This window comes from Vanessa atalanta, chromosome 14, assembly GCF_905147765.1.
Source record: "Vanessa atalanta chromosome 14, ilVanAtal1.2, whole genome shotgun sequence".
In the NCBI taxonomy this organism is placed as follows: Eukaryota; Metazoa; Arthropoda; class Insecta; order Lepidoptera; family Nymphalidae; genus Vanessa; species Vanessa atalanta.
In genome coordinates this window covers 3,515,170-3,532,509 of record NC_061884.1, presented here as the reverse complement: position 1 = coordinate 3,532,509, position 17,340 = coordinate 3,515,170, and the positions used below count along the sequence as shown (strand labels likewise).

Genomic DNA, 17,340 nt, shown 5'->3' with positions numbered 1-17,340 from the left:
TAGTGCGGTCATTGAATTAACAATAAATGGGTTTGACTTCCCACTTTGTGTGTAACGTTGGTTCGTCTATTTAAATTAAATAAACGGGCGACGTTTAAAGTCATTTTATTAGACAATTAAAGAGTTTAACAGAAGGGTACCTCTATAGAATAAAATAGATTTGCTACATCTGTTACAAGACATTTTGATGATCATTGGTCGATTTTATTGCCCAAGGTTGGTGGCTGGTGGCACACTGGTGATGGAAGGAATGATTAAAAAAGGGCAATGGTGGCCATTTACTATCAAGTAGCCCATTTCCAAGTTCGCCAACCAATGTCATAAAATTTAAAAGAAAAGATATAAATATTTTTTAAGCCAATAGTGGCCCAATTATTTCGCCTGATAGGCATAATGTCCATAATGCTAATATAAATGTTAACTGCAAATCGGGTAATATCAAACTATAATAGTACCAGTAAATTTTTATTATCTACTTCATGATGACACGTAATATACCTATTTAGGGTGTAATTCTGTTACGTGTGCCAAGCCAATGACCAGCATGGGAAACGAGAATTTTTGAATAGGGCAATCTCGCTTTCCGTCTTCAAAAAATCTCCAAAATTGTCAAATAATTTCAAGGTTTTTTTTTTGACATTTAATTTTAAATTTAAGACTTATATAACGAAACTAGATTTTTCAAGATAGCTCCTGAACCAAAAGAACCCTTAAAATTTAAAAACACGTAGTTTAACGTAATTTCTTAGTAATAAGAATACGGATATTTGTAGGCTACCTTGGTCCAGCTCTGACAAAATCTAAACTAGTCTCTATTGTCTGTCAACCATAAGTTATTAGGATAGACATTGTGGAAGAAGTTCTAAAAATTCTCCTGCCAAAGAGAGATTTTGACCATTAGTGAAATATTTAATGGCTGTAATAATGTCTACTTTAAATTTGGTTTGCCAACACCAAATTTGAAACACTATGATAACAAGTTCAAAAACAAGAAACATTCAATTCTAAAACAGGACACTGTATTTGAGTAGCAGGTAGAGAGTAGCATAGTTAAATTAATTTGGAGTTAAAATAGGTTAAATGAAACTCGAGTAATAATAATAACATTTGAGATCGTACAGTGCGAAGTAGCAGGCTATTAGGTCACCCGTGACGTAAGGATTGCAAAAGTGGCGTGCGAATTTTAAAATACATGATCTTACCCTGATAAGGTAATATAAAAATCCAGGTCGCTGCTTAAAACATCCCAGGGACACTATCACAACCAGTACATCTCCTGCGAAACAGGAAAGTTGGCAACTCTACCTTTAATTATTAACTACCAAAATCGTTTTATGACGAATATAAAACAGTCCTTACAAATATTAGTAATTAGAATTGAAGTAGGTACATTTCGTATACAAAAAATAGATTTTAAAGTTCTGGAAAATTTTTATTCAATTTTGGGATGTCGTAGTAGGTATGCCTTTTAGGTTTGTCTACTGCTGACGTACGTGACGCAAAACAGGACGCTCCAATGAATTTTACATTACTCTTAGGAAATTATAATCATTCACAACTCATGCTAGATATGTACTCGGCAAAACCAAAGTACTCAATAATTATATTTTTATCAAAAATATGATTACTAAATACAAAGTCATTCTCGAAAAAAAAAAATATATATAAATCTTTTTCAACGGAATGAATTGTCGTTCAAATTAGTACTTCCATTCTTTTTATAGTTTATAGTAGCGCCATCTATGATGTTGTATCAGAATCAGATCGATAAGATGGTTTGAATTACAACTCGTTTTGTAAAGCTTCATACGGTAAGTAAGCTATAGGCAACTAGATGTCGCTACTAGACGAGAAAAAATCAATATCAGAATTTTACACATTATAATCACACTATATAAAAACTACGAACAGTTTTTATAGTATCAAAATTCCAATCAAACAAATATTAGTGATACTGAAGACCGCCTTTTGTATTTTCTTCTCTTTTTTTTTTGTTTATATAATGTTTACTAATATTTCAACAATGACATTTATTGAATGAGTTTTTTTCATTTGGTACATTACATAGGTATCTATATTTATATTCATCACCATATACCTAGTTACTATTATGTACGTATTTTTTGAGCCCTTGTATTGAAATCCGTGAATCCACGGAGTAACAGAATTAAACATGACTAATATTAACACTGTGGAATTAAGTAATTCAATTTCATTACAATTCATTTGTTCAATTCAAAGATTAAATTTAGAAGCATTGTTATATACAAACTTGTAAATCTTACTTAGAATCCAAATAACTAAACGAACGAAAGCGCGCTCTCCACGTTACAATATATAACCAAGTATGTGAAAATGATTAATTTTATTTTTAAATAAGTACATATCGAATTCTACGTCTAAGTGATTAGCACCTGACGCTCTAAATTTCACTTGTCATATTACTAGACATAATCTGATAACTTGTATTTGTACAGACGCTTCATGTTCCACGACAAGTAATTAACAACAATGAATATTCAATTTATTTTATTTATTGACTTACTTGATTATTAATTTGAAGTCTAAATTTAATTATTTACACAGGATATAAAAGATAGTTTATTTCTTCTTTATCACAATATTATGTCCAAGATATTATTGTTACGAATATTTCGATTCTTCGACGCGTCCTTTGGGATTAAAACAGAAAACATCAAATTCATCGAAACTTTAAGAGAAATCATGAATAAATAACGTACGACACCATAGTAAGTAGTACTTAGCCATTTATTAATAATAATTATTCAATATTTAAGAATATTAATAAATAAGTTATATAATAAGTATTGTATACCCATTTATTTCTACTTTTTAATTTTCACATACGACTATATCTATAAATAATTTTAGGGGTAATCAATTATTCCTAAATACTTCGTAAATTTGTCATATTCATATCGTCTATGTTACTAATAAGTTTAAGTAGTCATATTCATAGCGTGACGTCCAAGAAATAAAGTTAACTTATTAATTCGCAATACTTATTTTCGTTTAAGATCACTTATAAGATATTGGATAACGACCTCGCTAAATTCAATACGAGTATATTAATTGTCAATTAAAGCCAGATTATAGGCGAGACGGATCTCAAATCAAAATTACTGTCAATCAATCCATTATCTTTACGTGACCATTTATCGGTACCTCTTTCATTTAAACCAAAAATTAAATTAAGCGCTTCAGGCATTTTTTGCTTTATTGTATCTTAATATAAAAATTTACTGTCCTAAATGGATTATTAAGTGTTTCTGGAGTCATGTAATTCATTATTAAATATGTAACAATAACCCGAAAATGATATGTGATTTTCAGAGTAAAACTAATCGTACTTACCTTTTTGAACGTCTTGTTGGCATCCGGACTGGGCAGGTAGAAGTCCACAATTCCAAGTAAACAGTCGTCGCATCTACACACATCACTAGGCAAGGACGACATCGACCCAAAACTGCTACAACTATCCAACGAGTCGGTACGAACTAACTTCCCCGTACTGAGCGCTTCCATTTTAGCAACTAACAACGATTCCATTAAAGATCTTGGCCGAGCGGGCGATCGGGAGCGACGCGGGAAATCTGGGGATAAAGTCCGATCCAAGAGGTCGGGGGATAGAGGTCGGTGGCGTGAGAAGTTAAGGGATGATAAGTCGGGGGATAGAGCTCGGCGTGATAGATCCGGCGACAGACACGGCACTAGATCGCTCGAACTCGCCCGTGACAATGGCGGGGTCACGCTCCGGCAATGTGACGATGTCATTTTTGTCGCCCGCATTGGTTACACTTCCGCAATAACACTTCACTAGACGCACACTTGGTTTTGTCACACTGTTATTTTTTATTAGGAACTTGATGTGTCACATCTTACAAAATCGATAATTTCACATTTAAATCACCGGATGCGACGATAAAGAGCGGTTAGACGAATCTGTTTGTTAAGAATATTGTTATTAAACCGACATAACATTACGCTAGTGCTTTACTTCAACTAAATCATTATAATTTTCGATTTTATTACAGACTAATGAATACATGTAAAGAACATCATTTATGTCCTTTTTTATACAAAATTACGACAACATTTACGTGATCATTATTCATATTTGGTGTGCGATTATTTTATTTATTCTGTTCACGTACACGATACAGCCTTCGCGAGCCTTCTCGAGCTACACCTGCCTTTATAATCGCAAAAAACGTACGAAGACAACTTCTATTTAATTATAATATCATGTTAATCTGACAAGCTTTGATAGTAACATTAAATTTAATTCAACCTATATACATACATGTATGTTTATAACTATATCTCGTTCATCACGATTCTTTTCCTTTTAAGACTGAAAGGTTAATCGATATTTTAATTTTATATCTATATATGTATATATATATATTTTATGATATCGATAGGCGCACGAGCAAATAGGTCACCTGATGGTAAGTGGTCACCACCGCCCATAGACAATGGCGCTGTAAGAAATATTAACCATTCCCTACATCACCAATGCTCGACCAACTTCGGGAACTAAGATGTTATGTCCCTTGTGCCTGTAGTTACACTGGCTCACTCACCCTTCAAACCGGAACACAACAATAATGAGTACTGCTGTTTGGCGGTAGAATATCTGATGAGATATACTAATATCGTCATGCGGTTTCATGTGTTATAATTGAAATTTCCTGTTCCATATAATATATATTATTGACATGCTTAAGTAGAACGTATATACCGAAATACTTTGTCAGATTCATTGATATTAATCACTATTTTGAGTCTATGCTGAAGGCTTTTTCAATAAAATATCTAACGCAAAAATAAATTATTAAAGAAGTTTATATTAGTGCAGACAACATACACGATAATGTATTATGTATCAGACAATACTACCATTAGGTCAGGTTTAATATAAAACTCAGTTGACTCTGAAAACTAAATTGGTTTTTTTATTTTTCAAAAGGATTTGATCAGGTGCCACTGTTTGCATCTATCTCTACTAACCTTCTTACCCATAAAAGCTTAAATTATTTATTTATTTTTTTAAAAAATATACAAAGATAGACAATGCCTTCTCGGCATTATATTAAGAGGGCTCCCTCTTTAATACAAAGTAAAGAGTGAATAATTATAATATTATATATTATATTATAACAGGAAAAAAGTCAAATAAACAACATTTGACAACAAATTGACGCGATATTATTAGTTGAGAGCTTGATTAATCTATGATATTTACTATGGATTTGCGAAAAAATGGCGTTTTGAATGTCAACGAAACTGTTACCAGAATTTTGGAAGTAAAATTAAAGGGAAAATAAACAGTTAATTGTTATAGTGTTGTATTATAAATTAAGATATATTAATTATAAACTCTTAATAGTGCACAATATAGCTGATTTATTACCAAATCGCATGAAACACGTAAATCAAGGTTAGGTTAGGAATAGGCGTTAGGTATAGATTTCCGTTTTATTCTTCTAAACCACTGAACGGATTTTTATACGATTTTCACGAACACAGAGAGCGATAAACGAGGAACACACAATAATTCACAGTAAAATTATTAATGTTGATCGTGTATGACATACTTCTATAAATTAATAAATAAATAAACATTATAAAAAAAACTGTTCGGTTCACAACGCTAATTGAAAAGCAATACACGATTTTATGGTTGTTTTGTTACATTAAAATGAAACAAAGTTGTGAATTCGGGGAGTTATTAACACGTATGTACTAAACAGAATTACTATATAATTCTCGAAATTCAAAAGTAAATAGTAGTCCGAAGTTAAGGAACGTTACCTTAATTTAATGATTTTTTTTCTTCTAAATTACGTATGCAAACAGATCTACGATATATTACTAATATCGATAATATAAATTGTAGTACCAATGGGCTATCCGTATTGTTAGCTGTAATCAACCGATTTCTATTCGAAAAGCAAATATGTTCTGGGTGGGCCATTGTGTTTTGTGAGCTATTAAATTATAGACGAAATACGCTCAGGTAATCGTTTTATTTTTCCAACGAATGTCAAAGTATATTTAAATTTGGGTGGTCATAGTTTATTTACAACGTCATTTTTTTGACGGAGACAAGGGGTACCACCTAACCTGTTTTTCTAATAGAAATTTTCAATATATTTGACAGAAACCAGCTAAATCTAGATATCATTTACTTATAAGACGTCATCTAGAAATTAATACGTTAATTGGGTCAAAAAACTCGCTTGCTAATATTAAATCTAACAAAATTTTAGCATAGAATAATTTTATTATTATAGTATGTTCTCAGTACCATATTTAACACACGGCGATACACTATTTTGATGCTCGTTTCCTTTTAATTTTATAGCTATAATGGTCAATGTCGCATATCAACTTCTGACATTTTACGACTGTAGTTTTCGGTAAGTACCGTAGATTGACAGGAACCTTCCGGGCGGCCTTCTTGATTGAATTAAACTAGGTCGATAAACATTGGCCTGCCGAAGACGAATAATTTTTTTCATGTAGATGGGAATTCTTGATCATACCAGAAATATTTTTTTGGTTAATAGAATCAATGCTTTAAGCAATTGAATACATATTATAGCATCGCTAACTACACTCTATGCTCAACCACCCTTATATTACATGTTCAAGTACGTAACATAATTTATTTCGCGATTTTCCTCTTATATTTAATTTAAATATAACGTTACGTAAAACGCGTGTCTTAAAACCTGTAATCTCATGCATGATATGATGAATGGTTTGACAAAGCTATAATGATGTGCTTGGAATAGCTTTGGGTAAAAAAATAATGATACGTTAAGGAAGTCTATAATTAAATAACTAAGGATTTTCTGAGATATTGCTGCAAATTGGTTAGATAGTGGGTTGACTATTTATAATATGACTATCTCGTTAATCTTGTCCAATGACGTCATGATAGGGATTCGCAACTTGAAATTTTAAATGGTCTATTTGATTCAGGTCATTGAACTATCTATCGCATTTAATATATTACTTTCAAAAACGGTATACAGTTGATTTTAAATTATTATAATAGCTGTACCTAAAATATGACATTAGCCTTCATCTGTTATTATCAAATGACAGATCGATTTTCGTATTGTGTTGTAAAGTTTGAACGCGTCGTTCTTACTCATAGATAGAGGACATTGAGATCGTCAATGAGCTCTAGTTCAATATTTTGATTATTTATATATCTAAATAGACTGTCAAAGTTGAGACACGTCGGAAAACATAGTAATCAGCAATTGGTCACTAAGTACACGCACACTAGTAAAGTAGTATGACGTTTGACGAGCGCAGCTGTCACGCACACCAGTATAATAAAGTTGGTTTGGTCTTCTCCATCCAACGTGACATTGGTGAAATAATCTGTGCCCTGTCACAACTGAAACTAAGAATTGAATTGAGAGTTGGTTTGTTTTATATCTAGTGTAATGCGACATTCTATGGAGATATATAAATAATCTAAGGTTGAATGGTATTGATGGAACAAGGTGACAAGAGGACTAGTTTACTCGGAGTTCTGAACTTGACTCTCCTATTCGTCACGGATTGGTGTACCATCGAACTGAGAAATTGAGGAAATAGAAACTGCACCTGTGTGTGTGTCCACTCTTATCCACTGTACCTTCTGTACATTTATATAAAACCTCCTGTCTAGATGATCAATTAAAAATTATAAACAAATCAAGATCGATATGTTACAGTGTATTGACAAATGATATAACTAGCATGCAAGTAAAAAAACACTTGGCTATAATATTGCATTCACACTCTTGTCTTGAGTTATTGAAAAATAAATAACTTTTTGTCTCATATTATGGCAATGATTCTTTCTTAAGATGTACCATCCTTGCTCTCCCTAGTACGCAAAGTTCCTCAGTACGGTAGTATCAAATCAGATTCGTAGACATGTTCAAAAAGGAATTTATGGCAAATGTAAAAGAATAACAAATTGGGCTTTGAAGCATTAATTAAAACGCCTAAGCCCTCCACAACATTATACAGGTGTATAGATGTATAAGTTATATTATTCTATATGCTACTGTAAAAGCTCGAACAACGGTAAATCTTAAGATTTTCCAGTAAAATCTAAGATTTACCGATTATGAATGGTAAATGTCCATAAAACTTTGGGATTCGAACTTTTACCATCATTCACTTGGTAAATCTAAGATTTACATGTTAGGTTAGGTTAGCTTGGAATGGTAAAAGTCCGAAAACGTCGTCCCTTTATAATAAATACTTACATTTACCAATTCATGTCGGTAAATCTTAGGTTTTACTGGAAAATCTTAAGATTTACCGTAGTTCGAGCTTTTACAGTAACATATACACATTATTTTAGATAAACGAAAAACATCAAAATACGAGTATATCCTAGAACAATATTCAAGGAAACTATTTTTATACCTAGTCTTTAAGATATATTATATTAATAAGTAATAAGTTTTTTCATTAATATTTTACTAGTTTCCGTTCGCGACTGGTGTTTGGTGGATATACCGAATGTACCTATATGATCGATTGAGTAGTTAAAACATCAAAGCGTAACAAAAAATAAATAAACAAACTCACTTTAAAACATCTAGGGTGATAATCGATAATAAAAGTCGATTGCAAAATCGGATATTCCCAACATGAAAGTCGATGAGTCGAGTCATGATAAAATTGATACATCCTTATTATCATACATTCGATTTTACGGAATCGACTTTGTATTTAAATCTACTCTTTATTTGACGTTTGACATTTCAGATACTTAATTTTATTCGTATAAAAAACCTGAGTGCTATAAAATAGTGGTCATAAGATATTTTTGTTTTGATATTTAGTGTCAATGAATTGTTCTTTTGTTCATAAGGTGACATTTTTGCATTTGGAACGACGTTATATATTTATTTATATTTACATAAAGGTCTTAAATAAATTTACGCTTTGATGAACAGAAACTTCAAAATGATGTAGGGTACGACGATCCATTTTAGTGAAATGACGTAAAATCAAATCACAACACAACAATCCAATGAAATCATTATCAAATATAAAATATTTGATGTTATGGTTTGTGTGTGACGCCCGGGACTATGAGAGGGCCAAGACGAAGCCATCAGCGTCTTCGCCGAGCGGTATCGAACTTTGATCGTTTCCGCTCCGTCGTCTCCTTCTGGTCCATGCCTACGCTACGCCCAATTCCTTGCGGAGCATTACCGACACGATTGCTCGTAAGCAAAGGTCTCGTCCAACTATGTGGACCACTATGTGCCTGTCAGCGTTCCACGCAGAGCAAGGATCGTACGCTGGGTGGTATACCGTGCCGCACAACAATGGTGACGCACCGTCGTCGTCGCTTCGCGTTGTATCTTACACAGCTATTCTCCAAAATCATCTTGACGGGTCATTACCTATATGAGTCGAAATGTTTATTTTAATACCTAGCACGCGATAGCCATACACGCGGACAAAAACTAGTTATATAATAAAATCATTTTGACATTAACTCGTAGTTTACGCGTTGATCAAACTTCAATATATCAACTTTATACACGTTCAATCGTGGAATCATTTGATATCGTAAATCCAGTTCTATAGGGGAAAGAATTAACATATCTTTTTTAGAAACATTTTAATATCTATAATAAAAACTGCGACTACAGCTATTACTGTAAGGCTCATTAGCCTGTATCATGTTCTGATATCATGATAAAATCTGACATCTCACCTTAGTAATTAGCAACATTATACCCTCTGAGAAAATGATTTGGTACCTACTGTCTGACTGCTAACTTAGATACCGCGCGCGTTCATTGGTCAGATCAGATGGCGTGTGCTTCGCTAACTTCCTGTTACACAGTTCCGTCCCTTTTCGCAAAATCACTCCCACACATTACAGGAAAGCAAGGGAAAGATTTAACACATCAAAAAATATCTTACATAGAGATAGAAATGACCTCGTTTCAGTGTATTATAGATATTATGTATAGATTCAAATCTTATTCAAAACTTGCTTGTTATTGAATGTGCTCAGGCTTATCTTGAATAGATTTCAATTGCACAAGAATGAACAATTCAACAATTTGAATATTGTGCTTGCGCACGTAAAATGTTACTTACAATTTTGTCATGGGAAAGGGTTTATGTAAATTATTATGTGGATGTCATTATGCATCAACTGTTCAAGTCAGTAAATCTAAATATTTAAATATATTCGATACGTCAGATTTATGCCAATTTAGACTGCAATGTTTTGAGATAAGATCGGAATTAGCATATCTTGATGTTAACTGATGTTTCCGCTTGAATGGCCGATATAAGAAGAGATTAAATATTCATTACGGTAATGTCAACGGTTTCGCTGTAATATTGATTTCATAAATGTAATATGTAATCGAATTCGATACTGGAATAATTATTTGTTTATTTCTTTCAACGTGCTTTTATCAAAAACACCACTATTTTAAACGGGAAATGCGCTCATGCCCTCTTAAACTATGTGCAAAAACCCTGAGCACCGCACGTTAGGTCTTACCTCGACGATAAGTAGGCCTACATTCAAAAATTTTGACATAGAAACTAATTTTAAATATAATTATATAATATAAGAAAAAAAAGTTTTCTTTTCTTAAGGCACAATGCGGATCGTGAAGAATAGGAAAATCGCAGTATACTTAATACAAAGTATACATCTGTAGACAGACGTAGTTATATGCGCCGTAAACAATATTAACATCGCTTCCATGCCTTGCATCCATTGTAACTTTGGGAGCTAAAATGTTATATCCCATTTACATCGGCTTACTCACCATTCCAACCAGAATACATCAATACTGAGTATTATTGTTTGGTATATCCCTTATATATTTAGGTACCTACCCAGATATATTTCTACATATTCCTTCTAAGTGGCCGAATAAAGATAAAATACGAGCATATTAACTTAATTTCATGAAATCCTTCTTTTATATTTAAAATTATGACTGTTAAGACTTTTCTATGGAATAGCTGGGTTATTTTTTTGGGTAAAGTCGTACACGTGTTTGAACTTTTACTATTGTCTTGTGTGTTTAGATTTTATTCAGACATAGGCAATTAAAACATGTGGGGTACGTCATGTTTATGTTTGGTCTGGCCTCGACACGGGACGCCTGTGAGTAATATTCCACTGTGAAGTTGGGATATATTTTTTTTCATATATATATACACATTTAATTGACTCATATTATATTTAATAGCAGCGTTTCTTGTGCACTTAACTGCAAAACATTAATTGGATGACAAAATCAAAAGATCATTGGTCAGGAGTTTTTCTGGGAACTGAATCGAAAGCCCAAGAAATAACTCGACGAAGAATTGTTGTCTTCAGATTTTTGGTTTTTATTTAGGATTATATACCTATACCGAATTATACCTATATTTATGTCATTTTAAGGTATAGGTAATTAAAACATAACTCCATGAACCAAACGATATTACCTAAAAAATTACGGTGATTGGTAACATATACTACTAGACTAACATACTTAGTACCTAAAATAAAAGACTTATGTACCTAATAATTATACAAGACATATTCAGGTAGGAAATAGCTGATACATTTTCCAATAAAAAAAAAAATATTTTGAGAATTATTTATTTATTTCAATATTGTATATTGGTTAACTTCTAAGAAATAAATTACACCGTAAACGTGTTTATTATCATACGTAATACTTTTAATAAATTATGCGATAACTATAACTTAGTTAAGTCATGATTTATTTAAAGGTATTACATAGGCTTAGCCTAAATACATGAATAAGTCTAACCTAAAAACTTCAGTACATTTCAACTTCATATCGATCTTGTTATCGTGGTCGTGACTAAACTCTATCTAATGGGCAGTACATACCTACAACCCCACCTAAATACACACCCACTGAAAGTAACTCCTCCCCTTACTTACTTGTGTGCGTTGAAATAAAAAGTTCTTTATAGTGTACCTATAGAAGTTGTCAGAAGTTTATTTATCGTTGCATCATAAAGAACCTTACACATGACAGCTGTAACGTTGACTTATGCTATTATCTGTCTTTATGTAAATTGAGGTAAATTATTCTATTAATAATTAAGTATTGATCAAATACTTATAACAAAAATGAGAATATAAAATAGAAGAGGAATCACAGTCGATAAATACACATTACATGCAATCACGATTGTCACATTTAAATATGTCAAAGTACCTTTTAAATATGTAAATGTCAGTAATAGTCCAGTCATTTACTTCTAATTTAGGTATAATAGTCCATTACTTAAGACACGTAAAAAAAAAGTATTAAGACTTTAAACCACCATCAGTCAATACGATGCATTCGCAATTAATTGTCTTACAACTATAAAGAACCTGAAATATTTTACAGCGCAAAAACTTGATTGCAGGAAATACCAGGCATCGTGCGAGTAGCTATATGTTTTATTTAATGCTAAGGCAACTAATACTTGGAAACGCTTCGATTTTCTAGCGAGTATCGTGTTCTGTGGATGAAAAGAAAGAGTACAGCGCCCCGCCCCAAGATCACACAAGTCTATATCAATATCATATTTATATAAAAACTTCCCTCGGTGAGCTGATGAACTCTATTAGGTATACCTACAGAGACTCTAACTAGTAGGTATTCGTTTATTCTTAGTTGTAGATCGTAATTATACTCATCATAGTAAGCTGATATGGAATTGATCTTTTATTTACAAAATGTGCAAATACAAAAATAATATTTAATTTATTTAAATGTTATTTATTACCTTTAACTTCGTATTTCATTGATTTTAAAATTTTCATCAGTTTTTAATCTAAATACAACATAATACGATAAAACGGAGAGTTTTACTGCTCGGCTAAGGAAGCCCGAGCTTATTCCGCCACTGTTCGAATCCGATTTGGTGAATGTACATGTGGCACAATTTGATACGATACAAGTTTTAAACGACGATTTCCTTCGACGCCTTAATTATTCAAATTAATCACATGCAAATGGTATGCACGTGGTATTTGCCCGGATTTAAAACCGCAATATTCAAGATTTGATTTAATTATACGTAAATTATCAATGTAAACGAATAAATATCTTATTCAAATAATAATAACGTTAAATTTAGTAGCGCTTCTTTTATGTCATATACGTAGGACTGGTAAACAGGCCACCTGATGGTAAGTGCCATGTGTCCATAGACATGGGTACTGTAAGATATTAATATTTATTAAATCATTACTCATAACACCAATGCGTCGCGAAACTAAGATGCTATTTCCCTTGAGCCTGTAGCTGTACTGGCTCACTCAACCTATAAACTGGAACACAACAATACTGAGTATTACAGTTTAGCGGTAGAATATATGATGATGGAACATCCTACTGGCAGGGCTTTGTGCAAGACACAAATTAAAGGGTATGTTGGTGCCACCAAGTATAATCGAGACAAACTATATGGTGGTACCGTTGTGTAACATCATTGAACGATTTTTTATTTTATTCTCACATCGGTTTTATCAACAATTAATGTTAACGAGCAATTACTATTACTCGCATTAGGGCTTAAGTATGTAAACCTTTTTGCAAGTAGCTCCAATGCATAGTCTGCATATCATTAACTGACTTCCCGATCCGACTCCGGACGCAAAGACGAGACTAAACGATTTTTTTTTTAAATAATGAGGTCCTCATCATTAATTTAATCGTTTATTGAACGACATATATAGAACAGATGACATTAGAGTAACAGAAAATTATGCGAACAGGCAGTCTTATCACTTAAAGCGATCTCTCACTTATGGTGAAAGAAGTTTAGTAAGTGACCGAGTAAGTGTAGTCAATATGATTATATAATGTCAACGTTCACTTGTCTTTATCCCAGTTGTTTAAATTTAGCAGACTTTTATGGCCAACGTGTCAGGACCTTTCTGAACTTTGATGATCAATTGGTCTATCTGGTATTAAACAATGCACTTATCACATATAAAATATCTGAGTAAACGCGTTGCACACAACTATTCTCTAGATACTTACTTACCTTTAATAATCTTACAAAAAAATCGTTTAATCTGTTGTATTTTTACGCTAATCTGGTATAAAATTTTCAGGGGGAATATTGGTGCAATGTAAGTGGAAAAATTTCTCTCCGATTATTAACATAATAAGCTCTCGAAAATATATATTTGTCTTCAAAAATATATATCATATAGACGTCGTATTGATAAACCTATCCCCGTATACGACCATAATATGAATATATATACCAATCGGATTAGTCCTTTTACCTGAATTCGAAAACAAAATATCCTATACATAAAATAATTAAACTGTAAATTTTATATTCTATATTGAGCGTTTTAAATTTTTCAAATTTTTCTGATATTTTTTTTTACATATACCAACAGCATTTATTGTTACTGATTGCAAAATTTAAGATAAATAATGATTGGTATTACTAGCAATTACTATAATAAAATAATGTAAATACGTAAGTATGTATAGTGCGCAAATACAGACGTAAGTGGACAGGGGGAAATGTTAAGTACTTCACTTATCGGCAACTGTTGCCTGCGGGTCTGTTCTCTTGGTGCCATAACACTAAGTGGAATAAGTACTTAGCAGTGCGTTTACATTTAAATAAAACGTTGGGTTATAAATTAAACATAGATATCACTTGGATTTATAAGGCGTTATTTGTTAGTTTGTTATATTTCATATATTAAAAACACAGTCTGAGATTTTCTTGGCAGATACATTCGATAACTTCAAGTCCCAATCTAGAATACGAAACCGGGACCACCTTGTCTACAGTCGTACAAGAAATTCATTAAATAAGCGAACCAGTCAAATCCAATAAGACAAAATAAAATACAAGTATTTTTAAACAATCACACCGCTTTATTTAAATTAATGATGAACCATTTACGTCAACTACCGACAGAAAAACAATTAAAATTAATTATAATGGCAGCACAATCATACATATCACCTGAGATTTATTAAAGCTACAAAACAGTAACAGCAATGTATCAACCATCAACAAAGTTACAACACAACCATATCGTTTATGACAAATGACCACAGCGAGCCTAATGTTAAAACGAACAACAGACGCAGTATATCACTATAGCGAATAGTATAAATCTATCAGTATAACAATTTATCAATGTTTACCGTCTGTCAACTGTGACCGAGGTACTATTAATCAGATATGATACAAAATATTGTCCCTATTGCGATTGGATAAGAAATTTGTGCTGTTAGAAAATCATTATTTAGTAAACATACTGCGTCATGGCTTACCAATGGCAATTTTTGTCAATGTTACTTCATTGTTATTGCTCATCAATAAGTTATATCTTAAGATAAATGACAGCTCATTTTTTTTTTTAAATCTAAAATAGATTGGAAGTAGGCAAATGGACCTGACACAATGCTGAGGGGCACTGGGCTATTAGCAACGAAATAACTATTTCTTATCACCTTTAATAATGATGAGTTATGCATAAACTAATTTTAATTACCAACTTAATGATTTGTATCATTGAGAAATCGGTTTAAAATTGGAACATTTTCTAATATCAATTATAAATTACAAAACTATTCTATTTTCATTCAACCGTCAGGTATAGATTTAATAATATAAAAGAAGACGTTCTATATTTAAAATGTTGCAAATAGTCGCAAAAGTTATTCTCTTAGGCAAAAATTTTTTCTTTGGGAGTCGATTTGGTACTCATTCGACAAAGCTTTACCAATGCGGATTGGTGAATGTACATTTGGCTGGATTTCATACGATACATCCCGCACCGCCGAGCATGACATTAATTTTACACACAAATTAAGCATATGAAAGATGCATTAATTTGCCCAGGCTCTTAATCGAATCTTGATACACATGTCACCAAAGGGCTTCTAAACTTATACACAACCAGTGGGTCTCCAACAAAACTACGCGTTTATTCAAAATATTTTTTAGGAATATGACAGGAAAACCTATGACAAGTTTTGTTTTTTATTTCATTTCATTGTAAACTGCAAGTCGCTCATCTACATTTGGCGCCAAAATTATGAAACCTTTTTGTAAAGAAATTTTTAATGTCAAGTAGTACACATTACTTCAGTTAAATTGAAGTTTGTCGGACAACAATTTACTTTAATTTTGTTTTCGTTTTTAATTTTTTTTTTTTCTTATACAGCCGTATTACCACTCTTTAACCGGCCAGTAACTTTTTCCGCTCTCTATAATTAATTAAATCGTAACAATTTATTGAATTGCAATTAAGAATCCTCTTTATTTTTCTGGATGGAGCTCTTTAAAATGAGACCCACCGAATTTTTATGTGCAACTATCGTCCCAAGATTTATTATATCGATATAATTTCTAACTGTATTTCTTAAATTGTCTATGTATATCATAAAGACATAAATCTGATATATAAACTATACTTAAAAAAGAAACACATTTTGTTTATAACTAATTCCAACTGACAAATAAATTCGTCTACGCTAATAGCATTATCCGTTCCATTTCTATAATTACACAAATATCCTTTTACTAAATGTATGATTGAACGTGATTCCATGTTTAAACTTGTTCAATAATAAAATAGTAATAATGTTGAATAGATAAGGATAGTTATAAATAAAGATAGAAAGTAGGTCATTAAAGTCTAAATATATTTAGACAAAGATAACACCGTAATAACGGGATCTCTAGAGTATTTACAGGCTTTTTATATAGTCGCCATTGGTATTATTTTTGATACAGACTTACCATTCCAGCGCGCAGTTATCAAATTGCAATAAATTGTCAAGCGGCTGATTATTTTTATTAATGGCCAAAGCTACAAATATTTGAAGAATTTTATTGTTAACGAATTGCTCAAGGAAGGATGAATTGCAAGGAATGATGACAAGGTGTTATAAGTTTTCTTTCAATTCTCGTGTTAAGACAATATTTGTCTTTTGTTTTATTCAGGGTTTCTATCAAAGTAAATAATATGATTCTTCTAATTAATATGAACAACCTGAGTAATCGTAAAGAGACGAGATGGCCCAGTGGTTAGAACACGTGCATCTAAACCGGTGATTTCGGGTTCAAACCCAGGCAGGCACCACTGAATTTTCATGTGCTTAATTTGTGTTTATAATTCATCTCGTGCTCGGCGGTGAAGGAAAACATCGTGAGGAAACCTGCATGTGTCTAATTTCAACGAAATTCTGCCACATGTGTATTCTGCCAACCCGCATTGGAGCAGCGTGGTGGAATATG

At 32.2% G+C, this 17,340-nt stretch overlaps 1 protein-coding gene across 4 annotated transcripts in view; it reads right to left on the bottom strand.

The window, feature by feature from the left end:
• The window catches only part of LOC125068833 (inositol-trisphosphate 3-kinase B), a 156,385-nt gene that overhangs the window by 59,952 nt on the left and 79,093 nt on the right, over positions 1-17,340 (bottom strand). The window contains exon 2 of one of the 4 annotated variants that reach the window (XM_047678163.1): positions 3,376-3,963. The exons of the other annotated variants lie outside the window; for them this stretch is intronic. Within the exon in view, the coding sequence (XP_047534119.1) occupies positions 3,376-3,810 (435 nt within the window). The 5' untranslated portion in view covers positions 3,811-3,963. The remainder of the gene's footprint in view (positions 1-3,375; positions 3,964-17,340) is intronic. 4 annotated transcript variants of the gene reach the window in all.